General features: G+C 41.0%; 1 protein-coding gene across 1 annotated transcript in view; it reads left to right on the top strand.

Moving 5' to 3' along the window:
* Positions 1-25,506, top strand: part of esyt2a (extended synaptotagmin-like protein 2a) — a 68,964-nt gene that overhangs the window by 22,461 nt on the left and 20,997 nt on the right. Inside the window, exons 4-8 of the mRNA XM_083991985.1 lie at positions 2,180-2,314; positions 3,537-3,613; positions 4,364-4,436; positions 7,682-7,771; positions 18,071-18,126. Coding sequence (XP_083848111.1) covers positions 2,180-2,314; positions 3,537-3,613; positions 4,364-4,436; positions 7,682-7,771; positions 18,071-18,126 — 431 coding nt within the window. The remainder of the gene's footprint in view (positions 1-2,179; positions 2,315-3,536; positions 3,614-4,363; positions 4,437-7,681; positions 7,772-18,070; positions 18,127-25,506) is intronic.

Below are 25,506 nucleotides of genomic sequence, written 5' to 3'. Positions count from 1 at the left end.
AGGTGACGACATTCCTGCGTGTTCACTCATGCAAGTCCACGTCGTCTTCCTGTCTCAGAGTTGTTTCTGGGTCACGGAGCAGCAGACGACTCAGACACAGACTCACAGAGTGTCAGTAGTATGTGTGTGTCTGTGAATGTGGCATTTTAAAAGAGAAAAACCAGCATTTCCCTTTATTGATCACTAGAAGAGATAATCCCCGTCTGTATGACGTCATCTGAGCTCATGCAGCGGAGATAAAGTCGGTTTGTGGATGTGAACAATGAACTGATCCCTTCATTGTCTCAGTAAATGAGACTCATTAAAGGGATAGTAGCATTTTTTTTAAAGTGGGGTTGTACGATCTACAAATAGCCCCTAAGTACTTTAATTGCAGTAGAAGACTCTCTGCACTCCTCCCGTTAGCAACGCCAGCCCATAGCCCTGCCCAGAGATTTACAACATACAGTGTTGTGAACAGACCCAAAGAAACGGCCTATTTTCGCGGCCTAAAAGAGGTTTTACATGAAAAAAAATACACAGTTCCATCAATTAAAGTACTTAGGGGCTATTTGTAGATCATACTACCTCACTTTAAAAAAAAATGCTACTATCCCTTTAAGGTCCCCCTAAACCAAACATTTACTTTAAAAAAAATATTATTAACATGTGAGTGTCGTGTTTGGGTTCTGCTACAAGACATTTCAGCAGCAAAGTCGCTAATGCGGCCACAACTGAGCATTTTAGATTTGAAAATGCAGTTTCAAAGCCAGAGTCTGAAAAAGTCGGATTCAGTTTTTCAGCAAACAGTCGGGATTAATACGTCATAATCCCTATAGCAACCAATCCCGTTGATTTTGTTCTGCATCTCATTTGTTGTTCACTGTGATGGTGACACTTCAAATCTACTTATAGGCCTACAGCTAGATGTTCAACAGTAATATCATTAGTTGCCGTGGCCGAGAGGTATTATCATGACACATTTGCATACTCATGAATATTCATAGAATCTGGATTTCTCAATGAGGGAGAAATAGTAGACGTGTTTTTAGCCTCTTTGGGAGTTCTTTTGAACAACTTTTTTGTGGGAAAGCTATTTTAATAAGAAAATAGTCATAGCAGAGCCATTTTATAAATTTTAAAATTCCTCTTTAGGGGGACTTTAAAGGGATAGTATCATTTTTTTTTAAAGTGGGGTTGTATGATCTACAAATAGCCCCTAAGTACTTTAATTGCAGTAGAAGACTCTCTGCACTCCTCCCGTTAGCAACGCCAGCCCATAATAGCCCTGCCCAGAGATTTACAACATACAGTGTTGTGAACAGACCCAAAGAAACGGCCTATTTTCGCAGCCTAAAAGAGTCTTTTACTGCAATTAAAGTACTTAGGGGCTATTTGTAGATCATACAACCCCACTTTAAAAAAATGATACTATCCCTTTAAGTTTTAAACATAAATATTATTACTATTATATTATTATTACTACTATTATTACGCTGAAATGTGACTCAGATTTTAATGAGGATTATTTAAATGCAGTCGTTTCAGAGCTGTGACCACAATGAGCTGAGAAATAAAGATGTCTGCAGTTGTTCTTTGTGCAGACGGTTTAGATTTAGTTCCTGAAGTTCAGTCTCTGATGCTGAAGTGTCCTGGGAAAAACCTGGAAAACTCTTCTGCACTTATGGAAAAATAAAAAATGGAGAGGAAAGGCCAAATATGCTGGAAAGTTTTGTGTTCTCCGAGTCCTGGAAAATAAATCATTTCTACTTCCTCCCATCGATGCACAAATGATGTGAACAACAGTGATTTTAATTGGCTCATCGGTCAGCAGCAGAAACAGCAGTGAGGAATTATATCAGTGTTCAGGCTCTAATGGTTGATATTATTCATAAAGGAAAAACAGAGAAACAGAGTTAGGTCATAAATTATTATGATAATGATATTTAATTCAAAAGTTTTGCAATGAATTTGTCATAATCTCATCATTAATTGAGCGTGTAAGTGCAGGAAGCCTGGAAGTTATAATATATAATGATCATTGTGTGAGTATTGATCTGCATCGTTCTGTTTTCCAAATCCCTCCACGCCGTCGCTCTGCAGCCGGCGCTGTTCGCCAGCTTTTCAGCTCCCGTGTGTCGACAGAATGACATTTTTCTAATTCTTCCCTCCTTCCCTCCTCTTTCCCTCCATCCCTCAGACGGTGAAGCAGATGTGGCCGTTCATCTGCCAGTTCGTGGACAAGCTGTTCAGAGAGACCATCGAGCCGGCGGTGAAGAGCGCCAACCCTCATCTCAGCTCCTTCTGCTTCACCAAGATCGACATGGGCGACAAGGTGACGACACCACGATGTGCATCCTGAAGTAGTTTGGATGATCAATGAATCAAAAGTGTAAAAAAAGAAGACAAGTGTGGCGCCTACGAACAAATGAAACCACTACCGTCTCTAGTTTTTACTGGTTCTAACTGTAGTTAAGTCCTTTTTCAACATGGAAACTAAATAAGAGCTGAAAATTTGCATGTGCATTCAAATTTGTTATTAATAGTGTTTTAGAAGGGTAGATGTTTGTGTTAAAGCTCCATACAGTATAAAGGTAGATGTTTGTATTAAAGCTCCATACAGTATAAAGGTAGATGTTTGTGTTAAAGCTCCATACAGTATAAAGGTAGATGTTTGTGTTAAAGCTCAGTATAAAGGTAGATGTTTGTGTTAAAGCTCCATACAGTATAAAGGTAGATGTTTGTATTAAAGCTCCATACAGTAGAAAGGTAGATGTTTGTGTTAAAGCTCCATACAGTATAAAGGTAGATGTCCATGTGTAGTGTGATTATAAAGCAGCTCTAGGTTCTATATTAATACTGTGAAAGTATCAAAGCCTCATTCCACAGAGAAATGCACACAGCCTGTATTCAGAAACTGAGCCTTAAAACCAGCCGTCAGGACTTCCTGTCACTTTGTGATGTCACAACAAAGCAGTAGGCTACACCTTGCAGGATTTGGTTTTTCTGAGTGTTTTATTCTGAAATCTGCTCCTGTTTTTTATTGGAAGACTTCATAAAACACTCAGCCAATCAGAACACAGAGGAGATGTTTTTTGTGTTTTCTTGTAGATCACAAAGTGTAAAATATGATACGATTTTTTACGAGAGAAAAGAAAATTCAATAGTGAGGATTAAATTAGTCTTGAAGCAGAACAATAAAAGCAGCTGTTACCGTCGCTCTGCTGCTCGTGGCTTCTCTCAAAGACTACTCTATGTGTTTAGATCTTTTATTGGCGTGTTTCTATTTCCGTCTACTTTGTTGCTGCTGAACTTCCATGACTTCCATGAATTTTCTATTTTCTGCTCCTTTTTTTATTTTGCTGGAGAAGAACAAAAGCATCAAAAGTGAATCTGGGTTTGAATTACTCTCCTTCTGTCTTCTGTGACTTAAACCACATGCTGCCGACCCAGATTTAGTTCCCGTCGTCACGTCGGTGCAGAGCAGAGCAGAGAGGTTCAAGTCCAGAGCGGTTCACTCACCTGAAACTGTTTTTATCTCACCTGTGTCTCTGCAGCCGCTCAGAGTGAACGGGGTGAAGGTTTACACGGAGAACGTGGACAAGAGGCAGGTGATCATGGACCTGCAGATCAGGTAACAGTAAAACCTCCAGCAGCAGCAGCAAAACATCCCATAAACTCCCAGCTCAACCACACATTTCTACAAGACGATGCTAGTATTGATCTATAGTTTTATAGTTGTTAGTTAGCTTGTTAGTTTCAGTTTATTTCGGACATGTTAAAAAGAAATAAGAAATAATTCAGTAATGGACAGACAAAACAAATAAATACTTTGCAAAGAACACACGAAAGAAATTAAATAATTTTATATGAAGATAATTTGATTTTTTTTTTTCATATCCGAAAAGGAGTGGAAAGAAGTAAAACTTAGTATTTACTCCCACCCCCTATTCATAAATTAGCTACGAAGCTTCCTTGTCATTATAATCTATACAATAAGTTAATTTATAAATTCATTTAGGTGGATTTATTCTAATATATCACCACTAATCTTTATCTCTCTAATATATAGGCATATAGATTTATTCTAACATATTATCACTAATCTTAATCCCTTTAATATATAGGCATACAGTATATTTAAAGACATATACAAACACATATACAAAAATACAAAAAATGTCAACAAACCCATTAAAAACATCACGATAAATAATGTTTTTATTGCCTGGTCCCACTGCTTTCTTCTGAATTATTTAAAAACGGTTCAGAATATTCTTGTGTGATCCTTTTACGATTAAAGTATTTGTGCTGCTTATTTACAGTTTTTCGTTCACGTCTCCATGATACAAATCCAATAATTACATTTTTGTTTCTCTTTCAGTTTTGTTGGGAACACAGAGATCGACGTGGACATAAAGAAATACTACTGCAGAGCTGGAATCAAAAGCATCCAGGTGTGTACAGGTGGAGTGGGCGTTAGGACGTCGTGTCAGGATAAAACTTTTAGATAGATAGATAGATAGATAGATAGATAGATAGATAGATAGATAGATAGATAGATAGATAGATAGATAGGTGATAGATGATTGTTAGTATGGCTTTTAACAGGGCTTTCAGTTGTGCTGGGTCGTTTACTGGCGGGCGAAGAGTCCATTGCTTCCCAAACAGTCATTTGGATCCACCGTGGTTCAGAGCGAGTGGGAGTGTCGCCACTCTGTTATATCAATCGCTCTGCCGCGGTAAAAACATAAAACACAGGTGTATTTTCTCACAAATCCTGCCCTATGATCCTTTAAATAAATAATCTCTAATTGGAGCCTCACAGGAGTCCATAACTGAATTATTTGGCCACAATCCTCCCCTGCACAGAGGCGTGATAAACACTTAAAACACTTTTATCTTTTTATCCATAAAGCCCTTACTGGACATTAACCACCATATTTAGCATCCATGCTGGACTGGATCACAGGACCAAACCAAACCTGCTCAGCTGACTATCTAACACTTCAAGTCCCACAGGTTTTTTCTGAACTGGGGAAATCTGCTTTTAGTTTAACCGGCTTCGTTGGAAACAGATGCACATGGAGGAGAGGAGGGTTAGAGACACAGAGAAGGAGAGTTCAGATTTAATCTCTTGTTTGATTTGTATTTTTCTGCTGTTGTACCTCAACGTCATTGCAAATGCAGGAAACGTCAATGATTTTTGAGGCTTTAATAAAGGTTTGAATGAACAGTCACAGCCACCATGTTTGGAGGAACAAACTTTCAAGCAGCACTGTACTGCATATATAAATATACAAATGACTGATGTATTTATCTTCCACAGTGTAGTTGTTCAAAGGGAAGTGACAGTAGTCTGAGACACTTTATCAGTCCCTCCCTCCCTCCCTCATTAACCTGTGGCCCTGTGCAGACACACTTTTACATAATGTGTTGACAGAGGCCTGATAAAACAGACGTTATCCACTCGGCCGCCGGCGCAGCATCAGGCCATGTTTGCTGTTCAGAGATCAGAGAGAAAGTGAGAGAGGAGAGGAGAGAGAAGATTTACAGAGAGAGAAAGAGGGAGACGACGATGACATGTGTGACGCTAAGTCAATATTTGCCTTTTTGTGTGCGGCTTAAATCTTACAGCTCGCCGCCGTCGCCGGGCTGCGTGTGTGTCGGCTGAAGAAGGAAGAAGTGGTTCAGATAGCAGAGACGTTGACTTAGAGCTTAGTGTGAAGGATATAGGAGACGTACGGCTGTTTCTTTCTTTTCTTTTCTTTTTTTTTTTGCTCCCGCTCGCTGTCAGACTGCAACTTTCCAACCAGAGTGTGAAACAACTTCTCTCTCCTCTGCTTGAACTAATTCCTCACACAACTTTATCAGCCGCTCATGATTTACAGGAGGGGAGGGGGAGGGGGGGGGGGGGGGGGGGGGTGAGGGGTAAACACAAGCATATCTCCAATCTTTCCATTGCACTGGTTTTGATGAGCAAAATGCTGGTATTTGATTACTCAGAGCGAGCTGCAACCAAATTTGGTGCTGCAGACGGGCAGTCTACATATCTGAGGTTTGAGTCACTGCTTAATCCCCCTCCTCTTCCTCCTCTTCTTCCTCTTCCTCCTCTTCCTCCTCCGTAATAATAATAATGATAATAATGAGAAGCTCAGAGGGGAAACCTTCACTCACAGAAGGTTTCTGAAGAATCAGCAGCTACAAAACAACAAGACAACTTCCATCTGCCTCCGCTGCTGCAACATGGTTTGGTTTGAGTCCCAGATCTTAGCAGCATCTTACAGTCTGGATTGGAACTAGCCGACGCAGCCAAATGTTGCAGACTTTATGTGTGTGTGACAAATTGCATAATGACACGAGGGTGAGGTTAGAAAAGAAGATAAATGAGGTTATGACATCAAATTGTAGACGAGACGAGCAACAGAAGTTCAGACCGAGAAATCCTCTGTGTCGTGTCGACGAGTGTGAACAGAGGTCGGCTGCACAGCTGTTTCTATTGGAAAACGAAAAAAAAAAAAAAAATAGGAGTTTGCACAGTTCTTACTCAGATTTAAGGGTCCATAGCTTTTTCTGTCCCCACAGAGTCATTTACAGGCTGCGCTGCTGTCGAGATCCATTATTGCAGAAGTGGAAGACGTCCAGTTTTTTGTCCCGGGCTGAAAATGGAAACTGTGTATTTTGGTGTTGGCTCAACAAACATCTACTCAGACTCAAAATTCTGTTTTTTTTTTTATTGTTTCACCAGATAGTTCCTCATTTAAATCCAGTTTTTAGCAATTTTGAACTATATTTAAAGCTCCATACATTATAAAGGTAGATGTTTGTGTTAAAGCTCCATACAGTATAAAGGTAGATGTTTGTGTTAAAGCTCCATACAGTATAAAGGTAGATGTTTGTGTTAAAGCTCCATACAGTATAAAGGTATGGATTTCCATGTGTAGTCAAATCATAAAGCAGCTCTGTATTCAGAAACTGAGCCTTAAAACCAGCCGTCAGGACTTCCTGCGACTTTGTGATGTCACAACAAAGCAGTTGCCACGCCCCCTTTCTTCTCTATGTAAACTGCCAGAGGACTGCGGGTGAAAATTAGCTACTTGCTAATCCCGGTACATTTACGTTTTGGGCTTCCTCTTTTCTCTTCCATAAAAAGAGAAAAGAACTGATGTTATTAACGTACGTTGTCCTTTTTAAATTACATTAAATTAAATTAAATTAACCACACCCACTTTCTGATGAATTACGGAAAGAGTTTTCTTCTGTTTGTGAAAACCTCAGGTGCAGAACCAGAACAAAAGTTTCTTTTTTTTTGCCTTTTCTGGTCCAGATCGCCTGAAACTCTGTGACCTCTGTGTGTTCGTTCACACTCCTCATACCAGACGTCTGTCTCCGGCTTCTCCTGCTGTTTTCTAAGGTCATGGGAGAACTCAGCTTGTAGTCTGATGTGTCTGTTGGCCGACTCACATGGTGATGTAATCCGACATGATGAGAATAAAACATGTTTGGAGTCACAGACAGATGTATTGTTGTTAGGAACTGTCTGAACCCGGAGCTCGCGATCGTCAGGCCCCCGAGAGATAACGAGGTTAATGTCGGCAGCAGACACAACACTGACGAGTCGCTGATAATAACCGGTAGTAATAATAATAATAATAATGATGATGATGATGATGATGATATCTGTTCTTTCTCCTCTCTGCAGCTCCATGGAGTAATGAGGGTGGTGATGGAGCCTCTGTTGGGGGACATGCCTCTGATCGGAGCCCTGTCGGTCTTCTTCCTCAAGAAACCGGTGAGTACCTTTCACCTTTTCTTTTCATGTGATACCGACGAGGGGGTGAGTGAGAAGTGAGACAGGATTTAAAATGTTGTGAGTTTTTATGGAGATTATCTGAAAATGTCCGACCCGGTTGTTAATGATATTGACTTACAACCATAAAAAGATCCATGAGCTGCCAAACACAATATAACATCCACATTAAAGCCTGGACTGAAGCTCCACACACTGAAGATGCTTAAAAAACAGATTTAAAGATCAAGCACAAATCTTTAAAAACAAATAAGTGCAAAACACTATCATTCATGTAGTTTTTGTTTTTACATAATCATATCCTTATTGTTATAGATTATCCAATGCAACTTTATTTATAAAGCCTGGTTAACCAAAGCGCTACACATGTGCAGATGTGGACGAAATTGTTGGTGCCCTTCTGTTAAAGAAATAAAAACCCACAATTGTCACTGAAATAACTTGAAACTGACAAAAGTAAAAGGACCAAAGGACGTTCTCCCAGAAGCTTTGTGGACAGATGAGATGAAACTGGAGCTCTTTGATCCAAAACTGAAGCTTTTTGATCCCAAACTGGAGCTTTTTGATCCCAAACTAAAGCTTTTTGATCCAGAGCTGAAGCTTTTTGATCCAAAACTAAAGCTTTTTGATCCAAAACTGAAGCTTTTTGATCCAGAGCTGAAGCTTTTTGATCCAAAACCAGAGCTTTTATATCCAAAACTTAAGCTTTTTGATCCAGAGCTGAAGCTTTTTGATACAAAACCAGAGCTTTTTAATCCAAAACTTAAGCTTTTTGATCCAGAGCTGAAGCTTTTTGATCCGAAACTAAAGCTTTTTGATCCAGAGCTGAAGCTTGTTGATACAAAACCAAAGCTTTTTGATCCAGAACTGAAGCTTTTTGATCCAAAACTGAAGTTTTTTGATCCAGAACTAAAGCTTTTTGATCCAAAGCTGAAGCCTTTTGATCCAGAACTGAAGCTTTTTGATCCAGAGCTGAAGCTTTTTGATCCAAAACTGAAGCTTTTTGATCCAAAACTGAAGCTTTTTAGTCCAGAGCTGAAGCTTTTTGATCCAAAACTGAAGCTTTTTGGTCCAGAGCTGAAGCTTTTTGATCCAAAACTGGAGCTTTTTGATCCAGAGCTGAAGCTTTTTGATCCAGAGCTGAAGCTTGTTGATACAAAACCAGAGCTTTTTGATCCTAAACTGGAGTTTTTTTTATCCAAAACTGGAGCTTTTTGATCCTAAACTGGAGCTTTTTGATACAAAACTGAAGCTTTTTCATACAAAACTGAAGCTTTTTGATCCAGAGCTGAAGCTTTTTTATCCAGAACTGGAGCTTTTTGAACCAGAGCTGAAGCTTTTTGATACAAAACCAGAGCTTTTTGATCCATAGCTGAAGCTTTTTGATCCCAAACCGAAGCTTTTTGATCCAGAGCTGAAGCTTGTTGATACAAAACCAGAGTTTTTTTATCCCAAACTGGAGTTTTTTGATCCCAAACTAAAGCTTTTTGATCCAAAACTGAAGCTTTTTGATCCAGAGCTGAATTTTTTAATCCAAAAGCAATTCAAAAGCAATGCTTGATGATTCTCGTCCAAAATGTTATTAAAAATGTATTGCTTTTGTCAGTTTCAAGTTATTTCAGTGACAATTGTGTTTTTTCTTTCTTTAACGAAGGGTACCAACAATCTTGTCCACGTCTGTAGTTATTCAAGATAAAATGAAATTAAAGCACAGGAAGTAAAAAACGATATGACCACAAGAACCCAAATGTACAGATTTCAATCAGGGTTAAAAGCCACAGTGAGGAGTAAAACTGAGTCTAAATAAAGACCAGCCCAGTGCAGCCTGACATGATTACTAAAGTCTGGATTTTAATTTGATGTCATCATTAAATTCCAGATTTGTAAAGTAGAAACAGAAAATGAGGCGTCTGTCTGTTGTTGACCGGTTCTAGTTCGGCCGTCCCCGGGGTTCATGTGGATTTGGTGTCTTGCAGCAGATGAGTTATGCTGTATCACGTCTGTACTTGTTGTGCTGCAGCAGTAAAGTCAGTGGCATCCTCCACCTCTCACCTCTGTCTGAAGGAACCACAGCTCTGTTTTTAGTACGATCTCATTCTCCCTGAACGCTGCTCCGGCCGGCCTCACTCGTCCTTTTATCCGTGCATTCCTCCTCCCTGAACGATGTCTTCCTTCCCGTCCTCAAACACGTTTTATCTTCTAGATCCTGGCTGCGATAGCCGGCGTCCACAGGAAAAGAGTCCCCACCAAAAAAGAGACGTGAACTCGTCCCTTCTCCTCCTCCTCCTGTTGTTGTTGTTGAGTCTGAAACCAGGGAGGGAAAATTATCTTTTGGATTTAGTCAGAATCACTGAGATGTGTCATCCTCCACCAGTTTAGTTCACTTCACTTCCTCTTTCCGTGTTGTGGAAATCGGATGTTCAGCATTTTTATTTTGTGAATGACTGACAGCTGCTTTGGTAATATCAATTAATTATTAAACAAACTTCACAACACAGCAGAACACAGCACACAGTTTTAACTGTTGGTTTAATAATGACATTGTGCACACAGCAGAGTTGGCTAAACGTTTATGCTAAAGATAAACGTCAGCATTAAAAGTTTTTTTTTTTTTTTTCATAACACATACGACTGTTTTAGATGTCTTTCAAATGAGTAATAAACACTTCTGAACTTTAATCAGAAATTTTCAAAATAAAAGCCCCCTAAGTAGTTCCAAATAAAGAATTGCTGCTAAAAACTAACTTAAATTTTCAAAATAAAAGCCCCTAAATAGTTCTAAATCAAGAATTGCTGCTACAAACAAACTTTAGCCCAATCCCATTTCTATCCCATAGCCCCGCCCATTTGTTTTGCACATGCCTGTTCTTTAATTCAAGTTTTTACTGATAAATTATTAGTAGGGCTGGGACAATATGCTTTTCTCCCAATTCGATTCTTCTACGATTTTTTGGATGGCGATTCGATTTAAATTGCGATTCTACGATATTGCAGATTCTCTCGATTTTTAGTCTTTAGCATTTTTAACATTTATCTGCACACAGATACTGTAGGAGCCTAGAAATTAACATACTCCATTATAAAGTGAACTTAAACCCTTTTCAAAACCTGTACTCTCTGTATGTAAAAAAAAAAAAAAAAGGCTAACAAATGCACATTGCACAATATTTTGAAAAATTCAAAAAAAAAATAATAATAATAAAAAAATAATATAATATAATAATAATTCATCGTTGGTGCTGATTTGCACGTGTGATGCAGCAGTGGATGTTTAAACTTTCACTGAGGGTTTTCACGGCTCAACTGATACCAATGCATCATGATGCAGAATCAGATGATGATGTGTCACAGTGTAGGAGGAGTGGTGTTGAATTTGAACTCTGCTGCAACTCTGAATAATAAACACACTGGGCCGTTCTCTTGCTTTTATTTTTTTGGGGGGGGGGGGGGGGGGGGCTTTTTTTGGCCCCGTTGGCCGCCGACTGCCGACCGCCGGCGTCTGGAGTCGCTGCTGACATCACCACTCAAACATCCAGTGTGCAGCTGCAGCTCAGGCTGGTTTCCTCGGAAAGATGAGGAGCTCAGATGATCTCAGTCTCTTCTCAGAGAGCGTGCACACGGACAAATGTGAGAAGATACAGAGAGTCGACAAGTTGAGAGAGAATTCATTAAAGGGATAGTTCAACATTTTTGGCAAATTGGCCCATTGCCATAATCCCTATAGTCATAGCAGTAGGTTCGTTACCTTTAATTGTCGGTGCAAGATATTTTTAGAACGGCGGAGCAGAGCCGTGAGCTGCTCAGAGCTACGCTACGGAGGCTAATGGAATTTCTTGGTTTCCCTCATCAACCTCATCAAATACACAATCCAACAACTCCAAAACGCTGTCGTGGACAAGTTGTGACCTGCACATTCACCACGCTATGAGATAATAACAGAACGTTACCACACAGAGTTGTTTTAGAGGGAAATTCATGCAAAACCGTTGATGCGCGTTGCCTTCAGGGACAGTTTTTCAGCAAGCAGTCTCTGCATTTACCCTGTATTTACCTCGAAAACGGCTCCGTTTCATAAAGTTCCATTATTATCTCATAGCGTGGTGAATGTGCAGGTCACAACTTGTCCACCAGAGCGTTGTGGAGTTGTTGGATTGTGTATTTGATGAGTTTGATGAGGGAAACCAAGAAATTCCCTTAGCCTCCATAGCATAGCTCTGAGCAGCTCGCCGCTCTGCTCCGCCGTTCTAAAAAAAGCTTACACCGACAATTAAAGGTAACGAACCTACTGCTATGACTATAGGGATTATGGCAATGGGCAAATTTGCCAAAATGTTGAACTATCCCTTTAAACCATTTAATGGCAGACAAATTTGATGTTCTACGTGAGAACTGATTCTTCTGCTGCAACGACTGGTCCACCACCACAGCCCAACGTTGCTGCTGTGTGTCGGTAGCTGCTGGTGTTTCCTCACCCTGTTCCTCCCTGTGGTCTGCAGTCGTGTTGCGGCAGGTCGCCTGGCTGCGATCTGACGCTGAGGCTCCTGGCTCGTCAGGAAGTCGAGTTTTCAGCCACAGAGACGGGAGGTACCCGGGCAGTAACGGCTTCACACAGGAAGGTCGACGTCGTCTCCAGATTACAACCTGAACTCTGTTTACCAGCTCTGGGCTGCCGGTCGCTCTGTCAGACACTGAAATATCTAAAACAACTTTCTGATTTCCCATGATACTTTGCACTCATGTTTGTGGTATCTACAGTAGAGGAGGGATCATAGTGAATTTGGTGAACGAATCATCTTCCCTCAGACCCACCATGAGGTTGATATATGGGTGGATGATCCACTTTTCAGGAGGAATTATTAATATTATTTATTACAATCATTGTAAGGAAGAAAAAAGTTGCCCACACACTGTCCTTAAACTGGCAAAAAACTAAAGATCTCTGCTTGACAGAGGACTGGGTCTGAGGACTGAAACATTGTGCTTTTTTTTTCCAGTCTAAGGACAGTGTGGGCAACTTATTTCTTCCTTACAGGGACTCTGTCTTCCAACGCACCTGTCCACAACAGCTTTTTAAAGGGATAGTTCACCCAAAATTCAAATTTCACTCATTATCTACTCACCCTCATGTCGACTAAGAGCTGTGAGAAGTTTCAGAGTCCTCCGTTCCTTCTCTGAGTTACAGGGGGGGGTCTGCGCAGCAGTATTTGTCCATATAATGGTTGTGAATGGTGCTCACTTTTCTTCATCCAAAAAGACACACCAAAAAACATCCAAATACCTCCATACTGCTCGTCTGTAATGTCCCTCTTGTATTGAAGCCCCGACATGAGAAATTGTTCCACCGGTCAGTGCAAATCACGCAAGGCCTGCACACAGGAAGAGCAGTGAACCGAGACACTTGGAGCTTCAGCTACAAACAAACTTAAAATATAGACTTATTTAAATTTTTTCAGAACAACTTCTCATGTCGGGGCTTCAATACAAAATTTGAATTTTGGGTGAACTATCCCTTTAAGGTGTTTATCCACAGAATTTATTACAATCATTAAAATAGTTAATAAAATGCTGCAAGATTGAGTCTTAAAGGAGACATATTCTGCCCCTTTTCCACAAATTAAATTAGTTCCCAGGTGTCTTAAAGACATGATTCGGTCAAAATCCCCCAAGGATCAAACATCACAGCTCTTTTCATCCTCTCAAAACAGAACGGGTGGTTTCAGTGCCTGTCCCTTTAAATGCAAATGAACCACTGCTTGCCCCGCCCCTTTTACTGGTACCAGGTAGGGGTGGTATTATGCAAATGTGTAAACTAGTGACATCATTGGAAGACAACTTAGGGAACAGCTCGTAAAACCACATGATTTCAACCTCAGGAGCCTGAAAATTACAGATTTTTTTGTCAATTCTCACATTCTGGGGTCCGGAAACCAAGACAAACACCTAAATAAATGTTAAAGAGCCTTCAAAAAGTGAAATTTCCATAATATGTCCCCTTTAAAACCAACAAATGAGTTGTATTCTATTCCTGTTCCCTCGTCCTGAACGTTTTTTCCATGGGTTTTGTCTTTGATGGCTGAGAAAAACACGAGCTCAAGACATTTTTTCTAGTTTGTACCTCGTCCCCGATTCTTCAAGATGTCATGTCCAACAAGTGTCTACGTGACACTAACTAAGGAGGTTGTGGAGGACGTTAAACGGCCCGGTTGTGTTTGTTCTGGCTGTGTGAACGGAGATCAGTGTGAAGTTTAGTGGTGGTGATGTTGAAGTCATGTGACCGAGGCGCGGTCGGTTCGTGTCCGGATGAAACAGGATGAACAAATGTTTCTTTGTCACAGGTCTTACAGTCAAAAACGATGCCAACACAAACACATCGACCACAAACACTTTCACACACACACACACACACACACACACACACACACACACACACACACACACACACACACACACACACACACACACACACACACACACACACACACACACTCACACTCTCTCTCTGAGCATGTTTTACTTATTCAGGAGCTCAGTTCGTCCTCAGGCCAAACCTTCACTCAGCTCAGGTTGTCGTGAGTTTCGTTTCATCGTCTTCCTGTGCCACGGCAGGCGGCAGAACGGCATTGTGGTCCGTCGTGGGCCGCATCGCGTGCACTGAGGAGGCCACAGAAAGTCATACACACACTCCACTGTACTGCACACACACACATGCCAGCAGTTGCATGTGCACACACAACTGTGCATGTAATTATTTATCTGTCACATGTGTTTTACACGAGGATTAAAAGGAATTTCACTGGATAGAAAAACATGGCCGACGTCTGACAGGAAGGAAGGATCTGATGTTAAGTTTTAGGAGCTCGAGCCATTCAAGTGTGTGTCTGTACGTGTGTGTGTGTGTGTGTGTGTGTGTGCTGCACAGATTTTGGACTTTTTTTGTTGTAATTCCTCCTGTGTGTGTTTCCTGTTGTCGGGGCCGATGGAGGAAACTTGGCTGGTGTGTAAACACAAAGTTTGTGCGGTCATGAGTTTTCAGGCTGCTGACTTCATGACTTTATTAAAACAGTCGTTCCTGCTCCTTCCTGCTCAACCTGCGACCCAACATCATCCACTTTGATGCTCGGTCGCTTCTCATGGACACGTCACACAACCAACCAATAGGACGAATCTCCTTGTTGTTTACAACTACTTCCGGGTAGAAAACCAGCATGAGAACAATATTGACAGACAAGAATTTCGCTATATCTCGTTTTTCATGTCACTATATCGCCGCTTAGACTAATCTGATGTTTGTAAAGTCTATAAAACCAATGATTGGACAAACATTACTATTTATGTGCACATTTTTGTAATAAGTCATGGTTATCATAGATTAGCCGGGCTAACGGTTAGCTACCTGTTTAACTTTAATAACTCAGTGACTCAATAAACGGTCCATGAAAACATATTTTCTCCAGCGGATATCTTAGTTACAACATGACTGAGCTAACTGGAGTAGTTTCATGTCGTGTCCGACAACAGGGGGGTTTTAATAGCTGACGTCCTGGTGTTAGCTTAGCTACCGCTGTTAGCTTAGCTGCCGCCGTTAGCTGTCCCTGTCAGCTGCAGCCACTGATGCTTTCTTGACACTGTGATTCCCCCAAACTGAATAAATACAACACAAAACACACACACAGAAATAGTGATGTTTCTTCAATCATTTCAGATTTGTCTAAACGGTGATAGGGCCTGAAAAATATGATATACAGTATATAGCTAAACTCTCGTTTGTTACTATTGATCTCATTCAAATTACGTGCTGGTTTTCTACCTGGAAGTAGAATGTAAACAACAAGGCGATTCGGTCTATTAACTCTCATATTTCACAATTTCTCAATGAAAGAAGTCACATTGACCGACTGAATGCCTCATATTTGACATAATTTTAATATGCAATAGAATAATAATATGCATTTATCACCATAATATTAACTAGAGCTGCAACAATTAGTTGATCAATTAAACAGCAATTGATTATTAAATGAATTTGTCAACTATTTTGATAATTGAACAATAAATGTGATAATAATATATATTATATATATATATATATATATATATATATATATATATATATACACTATATTACCAAAAGTATTCGCTCACCTGCCTTTACTCATTCTATGAACTGAAGTGCCATCCCATTCCTAACTCATAGAATTCAATATGATGTCGGTCCACCTTTTGCAGCTATTACAGCTTCAACTCTTCTGGGAAGACTGTCCACAAGGTTGAGGAGAGTGTTTATAGGAATTTTTGACCATTCTTCCAAAAGCGCATTGGTGAGGTCACACACTGATGTTGGTCGAGAAGGCCTGGCTCTCAGTCTCCGCTCTAATTCATCCCAAAGGTGTTCTATCGGGTTCAGGTCAGGACTCTGTGCAGGCCAGTCAAGTTCATCCACACCAGACTCTGTCATCCACGTCTTTATGGACCTTGCTTTGTGCACTGGTGCACAGTCATGTTGGAAGAGGAAGGGGCCCGCTCCTAACTGTTCCCACAAGGTTGGGAGCATGGAATCGTCCAAAATGTTTTGGTAACCTGAAGCATTCAAAGTTCCTTTCACTGGAACTAAGGGAATTTATACACCTGGGGCCAGGCCAAGTGATTAGGACACCTGATTCTGATCATTTGAATGGGTGAGCGAATACTTTTAGTAATATAGTGTGTATATATATATATATATATATATATATATATATATATATATATATATATATATATATATATATATATATATATATATATATATATATATATATATATTATTATTATTTTTTTTTTTTTTTCTGGTTTCTTTGTTCCTTTATGACAATAAACTGAGTCTCTCGTTGGTTTGAGGACAAAACAAGACATTTGAGGACGTCGTCTTGTGGTTTGAGTGACATTTAAAAAAATATTTTTTACATTTTCTTCAACAAACAACTCCTCAATTAATCGTTTGCATAATCAACAGATTAATTGATAATGAAAATAATCGTTAGTTGCAGCCCTGATATCAGATGACAGAATCTCAAACATTATATTTAATAAAATAAAATAAAATAAAACAATTAAAGGCAGCATCATCTCTCAGCTGTGATAACCACCGGCCTCCAGCGATTAACATTTTAATCCTCTTTTACAACCTTTTCCAGCTTTGCTGCGGTCACGCTTAATCTCAGACCCACACACACACACACACACACACACACACACACACACACACACAGTAGCTGGTCGACCACGGTGTCAGTGATGTATTTAAAAACACAACCACACTGACATCAGGTTGTTTAGTCCACGACACCTGGCAGCTCCTTATATGGTCGACGGGCCGCTGTTATTCTGAGCCGGGCGCCGTCCCAACGCCACTGCTGATTGTCTCCTGTGTGTGTGTGTGTGTGTGTGTGTGTGTGTGTGTGTGTGTGTGTGTGTGTGTGTGTGTGTGTGTGTGTGTGTGTGTGTGTGTGTGTGTGTCCACGTCTGCAGCAGGAACACACAGCGGTCTGATGTGTTTACTGTGTGTTTTTAACCCGTGGGTTTTTCTGTCCGATGATGATGATGGTGGTGGTTCACTTGTTACCGGGGGAAAATAAATCCCCATGGTAACAGATGCTGAACCAGCTCTAAGGGTCAGACGATCAGAACCTGTCAACATCAGCAGCCAAACTACGGACCAATCAGATCGCTCCTACAGGATCCTGTCAGGGACAAAAGGCTCTAAAACTACACGATGTGGTTAACCCACCTCTATCCGAGCTTTCGATTCATGCAAAACCGCTGATGCGCGTTGCCTTCAGGGACAGTTTTTCATCAAGCAGACTCTGCATTTCCCTCTAAAACAACTCTGTCTGGTAACGTTGTGTTATTATCTCATAGCGTGGTGAATGTGCAGGTCACAACTTGTCCACCAGAGCGTTGTGGAGTTGTTGGATTGTGTATTTGATGAGTTTGATGAGGGAAACCAAGAAATCCCATGAGCCTCCGTAGCGTAGCTCTGAGCAGCTCACGGCTCTGCTCCACCGTTCTAAAAACAGCTTGCACCGACAATTACAGGTAACGAACCTACTGCTATGACTATAGGGGTTATGGCAATGGGCCAATTTGCCAAAATGTTGAACTATCCCTTTAAAAAAAAAGAAGGGAACATAATAGACAATCATTATTTAATGATTTAATGTTCTCTCTAAATTCATGTAAAAAACTTTTTCTTTTTCTTTTCCTGTTCATGGTCTGAGTGATGTCACTTCCTGTGTCTTTCAGTTGCTGGACATCAATTGGACAGGACTCACAAACATGTTGGACATTCCCGGTGTCAAGTAAGTTCCTGTGTGTGTGTGTGTGTGTGTGTGTGTGTGTGTGTGTGTGTGTGTGTGTGTGTGTGTGTGTGTGTGTGTGTGTGTGTGTGTGTGTGTGTGTGTGTGTGTGTGTGTGTGTGTTAATCGATAAGTAATGCATTTTCATTTGCATGTCTGCGTGTTTGTTTGTTTGTTTGTTTGTTGCTGTTGTTGCCCGAGCAACCAATGGTTTTAATTAAAATCAATTGGTTTACTGTGTCGTTAAGACATTCACTCAGACACACACACACACACACACACACACACACACACACACACACCTATCCAGATTCCTTTGATAATCATGACCAGGTGGCTTCACACAGTTCCTCGGGGGGCGAGCTGGTCATTAGAGAGAGCAGCTGTGTGTGTGTGTGTGTGTGTGTGTGTGTGTGTGTGTGTGTGTGTGTGTGTGTGTGTGTGTGTGTGTGTGTGTGTGTGTGTGTGTGTGTGTGTGTGTGTGTGTGTGTGTGTGTGTGTGTGTGTGTGAGTGAGTGTGAGACATGATGTCATAACTGTGTGTGTTCTGTCTACATGTGGACGACGTGCTGCTGCTCTCACACTGGACGTCCATTGTGTGGTTCACGCTCCACTAAAATACACTGTTTTGCATTGCACACACACACACACACACACTACACACAAACACACACAGAGGTGCCATTCAACATGAGTGATTGATCCTCTCTGGGCCTTAAAGGGATAGTTCAACATTTTGGCAAATCCTCCTCTCACCATAATCCCTATAGTCATAGCAGTAGGTTCGTTACCTTTAATTGTCGGTGCAAGCTGTTTTTAGAACGGCGGAGCAGAGCCGTGAGCTGCTCAGAGCTACGCTACGGAGGCTCATGGGATTTCTTGGTTTCCCTCATCAAACTCATCAAATACACAATCCAACAACTCCAACACGCTCTGGTGGACAAGTTGTGACCTGCACATTCACCACGCTATGAGATAATAACGTATAATTGTGTAACATTACGACACATGAAGCAAATACTCTGAACTACTTTTGTGTAATTTGAAATCCCTCCGCCCTGCAGCCGTGTCTGGAAAGTAGTTCCTGCCGCCTTTGCATCAAAAACAACTCCGTCTCCGTAACGTTACATGATTATCTCATAGCGTGGTGAATGTGCAGGTCACAACTTGTCCACCAGAGCGTTGTGGAGTTGTTGGATTGTGTATTTGATGAGTTTGATGAGGGAAACGTGGAAATACCATGCACTGTGCAGAGCTCACGGCTCTGCTCCGCCGTTCTAAAAATAGCTTGCACCGACCATTAAAGGTAACGAACCTACTGCTATGACTATAGGGATTATGGCAATGGGCCCATTTGCCAAAATGTTGAACTATCCCTTTAGCACACACACTCACACTCGTGCTCTTTCAGCTCAGCTAAACAAAGACCCATCCTGAGATCCTTCAACCTGCTGAGGTCACATCTGCATCTCTTTATTTTCCTTTTCATACCAAAGTGTTCGTGTGTGTTCGTGTGTGTGTGTGTGTGTGTGTGTGTGTGTGTGTGTGTGTGTGTGTGTGTGTGTGTGTGTGTGTGTGTTTTCCCCACTGACTCAGTTCAGTGTTTGTCTGCTGAGCTCATGGAAATGTTAATGGAGGCAGATCTGGTGCAGACCGACCGAGTCCGACCGCTGTGTGTCGTCGTGTCGTTGGTAGAGGACAGAGGTGTGAGAGCTGACGACATCTGAAGAGGAGAAGCTTCATTCTCATTATATTATACATCATTCATTCATTCATTCATTCATTCTTCCTCTTCTCCTTCTTCTATCCCAGTCAGTTGTGTGGTTCTGTAGTTTCAAGACGAGCCTCCATGTTGCTGCTGCAGTGTGTGTGTGTGTGTGTGTGAGTGACCCGAGTCCTCCGGCGTACGGTGGCCCAGAGAGCTCAGTGCGCCGCAGCTTTAAGAAAACACATGCAAATGGGACAAAAACACAAGCAAATCCAGACATGAGAGTCACAGACGGCAACAACGAAACAAAACCAAACAAAGAACAGATGCACTCGTCGTTCAGCGCTTTTAACAACAAGGCTGCGTTCGACAAGTCAAAACAATCTCCTCTGCTCAGTTTAAAGCAAAACATGAAACAAAGAAGTGGAGCAGAGTTCACAACCACAACAACCAGGAGGAGGTGGAGAAAACTGACTGAGCAAAACACGATTTATACATGTCAAGGTTAAATCTGCTCCGTTTATAGGAGGGAAGCTACATTTATGGAATAAAACACTGGAAGATTTTTTTAAAAAGTGGTCGGGGCTTTATTTCTGTCATTCAAGATGCAGTTCCTCCACTGTGTCCTAGTACCGTCAGAATGAACTTCGCTATTCAAACAGCATTCAAATTATTTTAAAATGAGAACGTTCAAAGGTGGAAACTGACGTTTGAACATGTGACTTCCACAACGACGCAAATTAACGTTGTGCGTCACGGTGACAGTAAACGTGTGCTTTTTTTAATTGCCCGTCCATTCAGCTGGAGCAGTGCACCCACGTGTTCCCACACTACACTCACACTTTTTTTTTGTTTTATCGATCGATCTGTGGACCACGCGATCCGTAAGGACCACAGATCAACTGTGATCCGTTTGCACCACTACTTATAATATTTCGATTTCCCTTCTTGAAGTTTTATATTGAGTTGATAAAACTTCAGTGTGTTGCAAATGTTACATAGCAGATTTGGTTGGAATGCCCTTTAGTGGACACGAGATGTAATAATAAGATGATAGGTGAATATAATGAGTTTAAAAAAATGTCTTACAAATTTGAATATAACGTGAATATTTATCATCAAGAAGCATTAGAAATTCTGATTTCTTTTGGGGGGAGGGGGTGATGATATAGTTGTACTGAATAATAAAGGTGAGTTATGGTGAATGTGATCACAAATTGCAGATTCATTAGCTTCAGTGAAGAAGCAGAGCTGTTAACAAACAGTACGTAATATGATGCGTCCAATACATTTTTGTAGTGCCCTCATTAAAAGGTGAAATGAGCTGCATGCCTTTATCTGGTCTTGGACTTAAATCCAATATTTAGTTTATTTTAACGTGTTGAAATGTAATCGAAATAGTAGTTCTTGAAATAAGAAGCCGTTGCTTTAAAATTCTAGGAAACTCTGGACTTACTCTGACACCGATTCAACTACAGTTAGTCCAAGTAAACAGTCTCTGTCGGTCTTTGTCTGTGGACGTTGCAGCAGGTACTGTAGATCTTGGCCGAGCTCAGGAGTCTTTGGCGGAAACAGGTTGGTGACCGCTGCCTGAAATACTACTGCAGCAAGGAATTGTGGGAAGCAGTGAAACTTCCTCTCCTTCGATGCTACAAGGTCTTGGAGCCTCTGAGAGTAAAAGTTTGTTTGCTTTTTTTTTAAATTGCAGTGCATTGAGCCTTTTCCCTCTTGTCCAGTCCCAGTAACTTCAGTCACAGTCTTTTAACTGTGTTACTGCAGCTCCATCAATTATTTAATGTTGCCATGTCCACGGGAATTCATATTTGCATAAGGACGGAGCGGATGATGGAAAGACAGTGTCAGAAAAATTCAATAAAAAGACAGAACAGGACGGGTTTAAAAAAAAAAAAAAACAGGAAGCAAACAGGAGATAAATAAAAAGCACTTTGCTTTAATCTTGGTCAGGAAACACCACATGTTGGAGGAAAACTACAATTACAACTGCAACTGTGTTTGTGAGAGCATGCACATCCTTCCTGTTTGACATAATGAGAGAAAATGACAGCGGTGCTTTTGAAGAGACGATCCCAGTGGACGGACGAGCTCTGTGGCTCCGCCGCTGAAACCATTACATCCACCACCGGATCACAGGACGGATTATGACCTGTATTTTTCCTCCGCTAAGTGTTGGTATTTTTAGTAACGTGATTATGAGAGAGAGAGAGACAGAGAGAGAGGGAAAGAGAGGGACGCCGCAGACAGATGTGACGTTGAGCCGGTTTGGAAGAAGCTTTTCAAGACAGGACTTCTTCGTTCAGATCCTCGGCGGTAACGGTCGTTATGTTGAGACGTCAGTGGAAAGAAGAGTCGACTCTTCCCGACAGAAAAAAGAAAACCTCTATTAACTCACATGCTGTGTGTGGTCGGGTGTGGAGGACGTCTGTGTCTCTTTGCATGAGCCCTCAGGGCCACCGTACAAACCACACATCGTTTGCTAAGTCACTGATTCACTGTCCATACAGTATAAAGGTAGATGTTTGTATTAAAGCTCCATACAGTATAAAGGTAGATGTTTGTATTAAAGCTCCATACAGTATAAAGGTAGATGTTTGTGTTAAAGCTCCATACAGTATAAAGGTAGATGTTTGTGTTAAAGCTCCATACAGTATAAAGGTAGATGTTTGTATTAAAGCTCCATACAGTATAAAGGTAGATGTTTGTGTTAAAGCTCCATACAGTATAAAGGTAGATGTTTGTGTTAAAGCTCCATACAGTATAAAGGTAGATGTTTGTATTAAAGCTCCATACAGTATAAAGGTAGATGTTTGTGTTAAAGCTCCATACAGTATAAAGGTAGATGTCCATGTGTAGTGTGATTATAAAGCAGCTCTAGGTTCTATATTAATACTGTGAAAGTATCAAAGCCTCAGTCCACAGAGAAATGCACACAGCCTGTATTCAGAAACTGAGCCTTAAAACCAGCCGTCAGGACTTCCTGTCACTTTGTGATGTCACAACAAAGCCCCGCCCCCTCACCACCCGGACCCACCATCCAACAAACCTTTGATTTTGTTTTTCTCTGAGTGTTTTATTCTGAAATCTGCTCTGTTTTTATTGGATCACTTTAGAAAACAGTCAGCCAATCAAAAGAGAGCCTCAGAGCCTCCTCCTCTCTTCTGATTGGCTTAGAGAGGAGATGGAAAACTACTACTGAGAGGCCTGTGAATATTCTCATTTGTCCAGGTCATGGTTATTTGTCTAGACAAATAACCTAGTCCAGTTGCGTTCGATTTCAATTTCCTTGAGATACTACTGAGATGGTTTTTGGTTCTTAAAATGACAGATGTCAAAATATTTCACCCTTCATCTTAATACTAGCTGTGAACCTTAAAGGGATAGTAGCATTTTTTAAAAGTGGGGTTGTATGATCTACAAATAGCCCCTAAGTACTTTAATTGCAGTAGAAGACTCTCTGCACTCCTCCCGTTAGCAACGCCAGCCCATAGTCCTGCCCAGAGATTTACAACATACAGTGTTGTGAATGGACCCAAAGAAACGGCATATTTTCGCGGCCTAAAAGAGGTTTTACGTGAAAAAAAATACACAGTTCCATTGTTCACTATAATATAATTTTTTCCAGCCCTTCAAAGTGCAGGAAAAACACAGTTTTTATTTGGACCTAACCAACTCACGTATCCCTCCGCCGAGGGTTAGCGCCTGCCGATCAGCAGTTGGTTAGCTCCAAATAAAAACTGTGTTTTTCCTGCACTTTGAGGGGCTGGAAAAAATTATATTATAGCGAACAATGGAACTGTGTATTTTTTTTCAGGTAAAACCTCTTTTAGGCCGCGAAAATAGGCCGTTTCTTTGGGTCCATTCACAACACTGTATGTTGTAAATCTCTGGGCAGGGCTATGGGCTGGCGTTGCTAACGGGAGGAGTGCAGAGAGTCTTCTACTGCAATTAAAGTACTTAGGGGCTATTTGTAGATCATACAACCCCACTTTAAAAAAAATGCTACTATCCCTTTAATACTAGCTGTTCACCTTAATACTAGCTGTTAACCTTAATACTAGCTGTTAACCCCTGAGTAGCTGCAGCTCTGTCCCCAGCTGGTTCTGACCTGTTGCTGTTTCCTGCTGCTTCTGTGTTTGTGTTGAGCAGAGAGAGAAACCCTCTGTGGTTTCCACATGACTCCACCCTGAGAAATGCAGCTCTCCTTGTTTGACGACTTTGTGAGAAAGCACCACAATGTGTGTGTGTGTGTGTGTGTGTGTGTGTGTGTGTGTGTGTGTGGGTGGCTATGAGTGTGTGTGTGTGTGTTTCTGCTGTGAACAAGCTACAGACCTGCCCAGGCCTTACCCTCCTTACTCTCTTCCTGTGTGTGCGTGTGTGTGTGCGCTCACATTTCCTCAGTGATTATTTGCATTTTATCCTGAAACAGCAGGAAAACCTAAGGTCACTTTCATATGTGTGTGTGTTTGTGTGTGTGTGTGTGTGTGGCCAACCCAGAGCTGGCTGCTTTCATAGGCATGATGGGATACGTGGAGTGGTGGTGTGTGTGTGTGTGTGGCGACTGAGCAGAGCAGGAATCAGCACGTCAACACCAGAAACACCAGTTTACAATCACATTGAGCTGTAGTGGGAAACAGACCCAGGATCAGCTCTGTGTCTGTGTATGTGTGTGTGTGTGAGTGTGTGTGTGTGTGTGTGAGGACACTATAGTCGGAGCAGCTGTGTTTTAAAGCAGGAGGCTGCTGCCCTCTAGAGGACGTGGCGGTGTAACGCCACATTAAACCTGAGGAGTGAAGGAAACTAACACAGTGAACAGTAAAACTCTAGCGTTGCCTCTGGACTGGTTCTCTGCTCCCCTGGTTTTAACTTGTCCAAATAAACTTTAATGTTCATCCTATCAAAATAAAAGCCTCAAAATGAGCTTCAAATAACTCTGTAGGCAGCAGCGTCTCTGTTCCTTTAAATCAGTGGTTCTCAAAGTGGTGTCCGGGGTCCCCAGGGGTCCTTGAGACGGTCCAACTTTTACTTGAAATTTTACCACCTTTTTTGTAGAATTTTTAAATTTGACCACTTTTTCTAGAATAAAAAAAAAAACTTTTCTTGGGAAATTTTATCATTTTCTTCTAGTTTTTTTTTTTAATTGAGAAATTTTATAAATGTTTCTAGAAAATGTTTTACTTTTTTTTTCTTTTTCATATATCTTTTTAGAAATCTTAACCATTTTTTTTTTTTTTTTTTTTTGAGAATTTTTACCAATTTTTCTAGAAATGTTTAAACATTTTCGGAGAAATTGTACCAGTAGAAATTTGTCTACAATATTTACAAAAATTCACACCATTGGCCCTAATTTGAACGTACAATGACAAAAAAGTAAAGTTCTTCAGTCTCAGGACAAATATTTGTGTATTTCTGATGTTTGCTCCAAAATTTTGTCCAATGAGGTGGCCGTGGTCTAATTTGTATCAATTTAGGGTCCTTGATGTAAAACAGTTTGAGAACCACTGCTTTAAATTCCGACGGCCCGCCGGCGGGCCCCCGGGGGGGTTTTAATCAGGGAGGTGTCATAGAGGATGTCACCAGTCACTTGAAATAGTCATGCCACATATCGTTGGAAAGCTAAAACTCTTGTGATTAAAGATATGCCGACCATTCCTAAATAT

This window comes from Trachurus trachurus, assembly GCF_905171665.1.
Source record: "Trachurus trachurus genome assembly, chromosome: 17".
Classification (NCBI taxonomy): Eukaryota; Metazoa; Chordata; class Actinopteri; order Carangiformes; family Carangidae; genus Trachurus; species Trachurus trachurus.
This window is presented reverse-complemented; position numbering and strand designations above follow the sequence as displayed.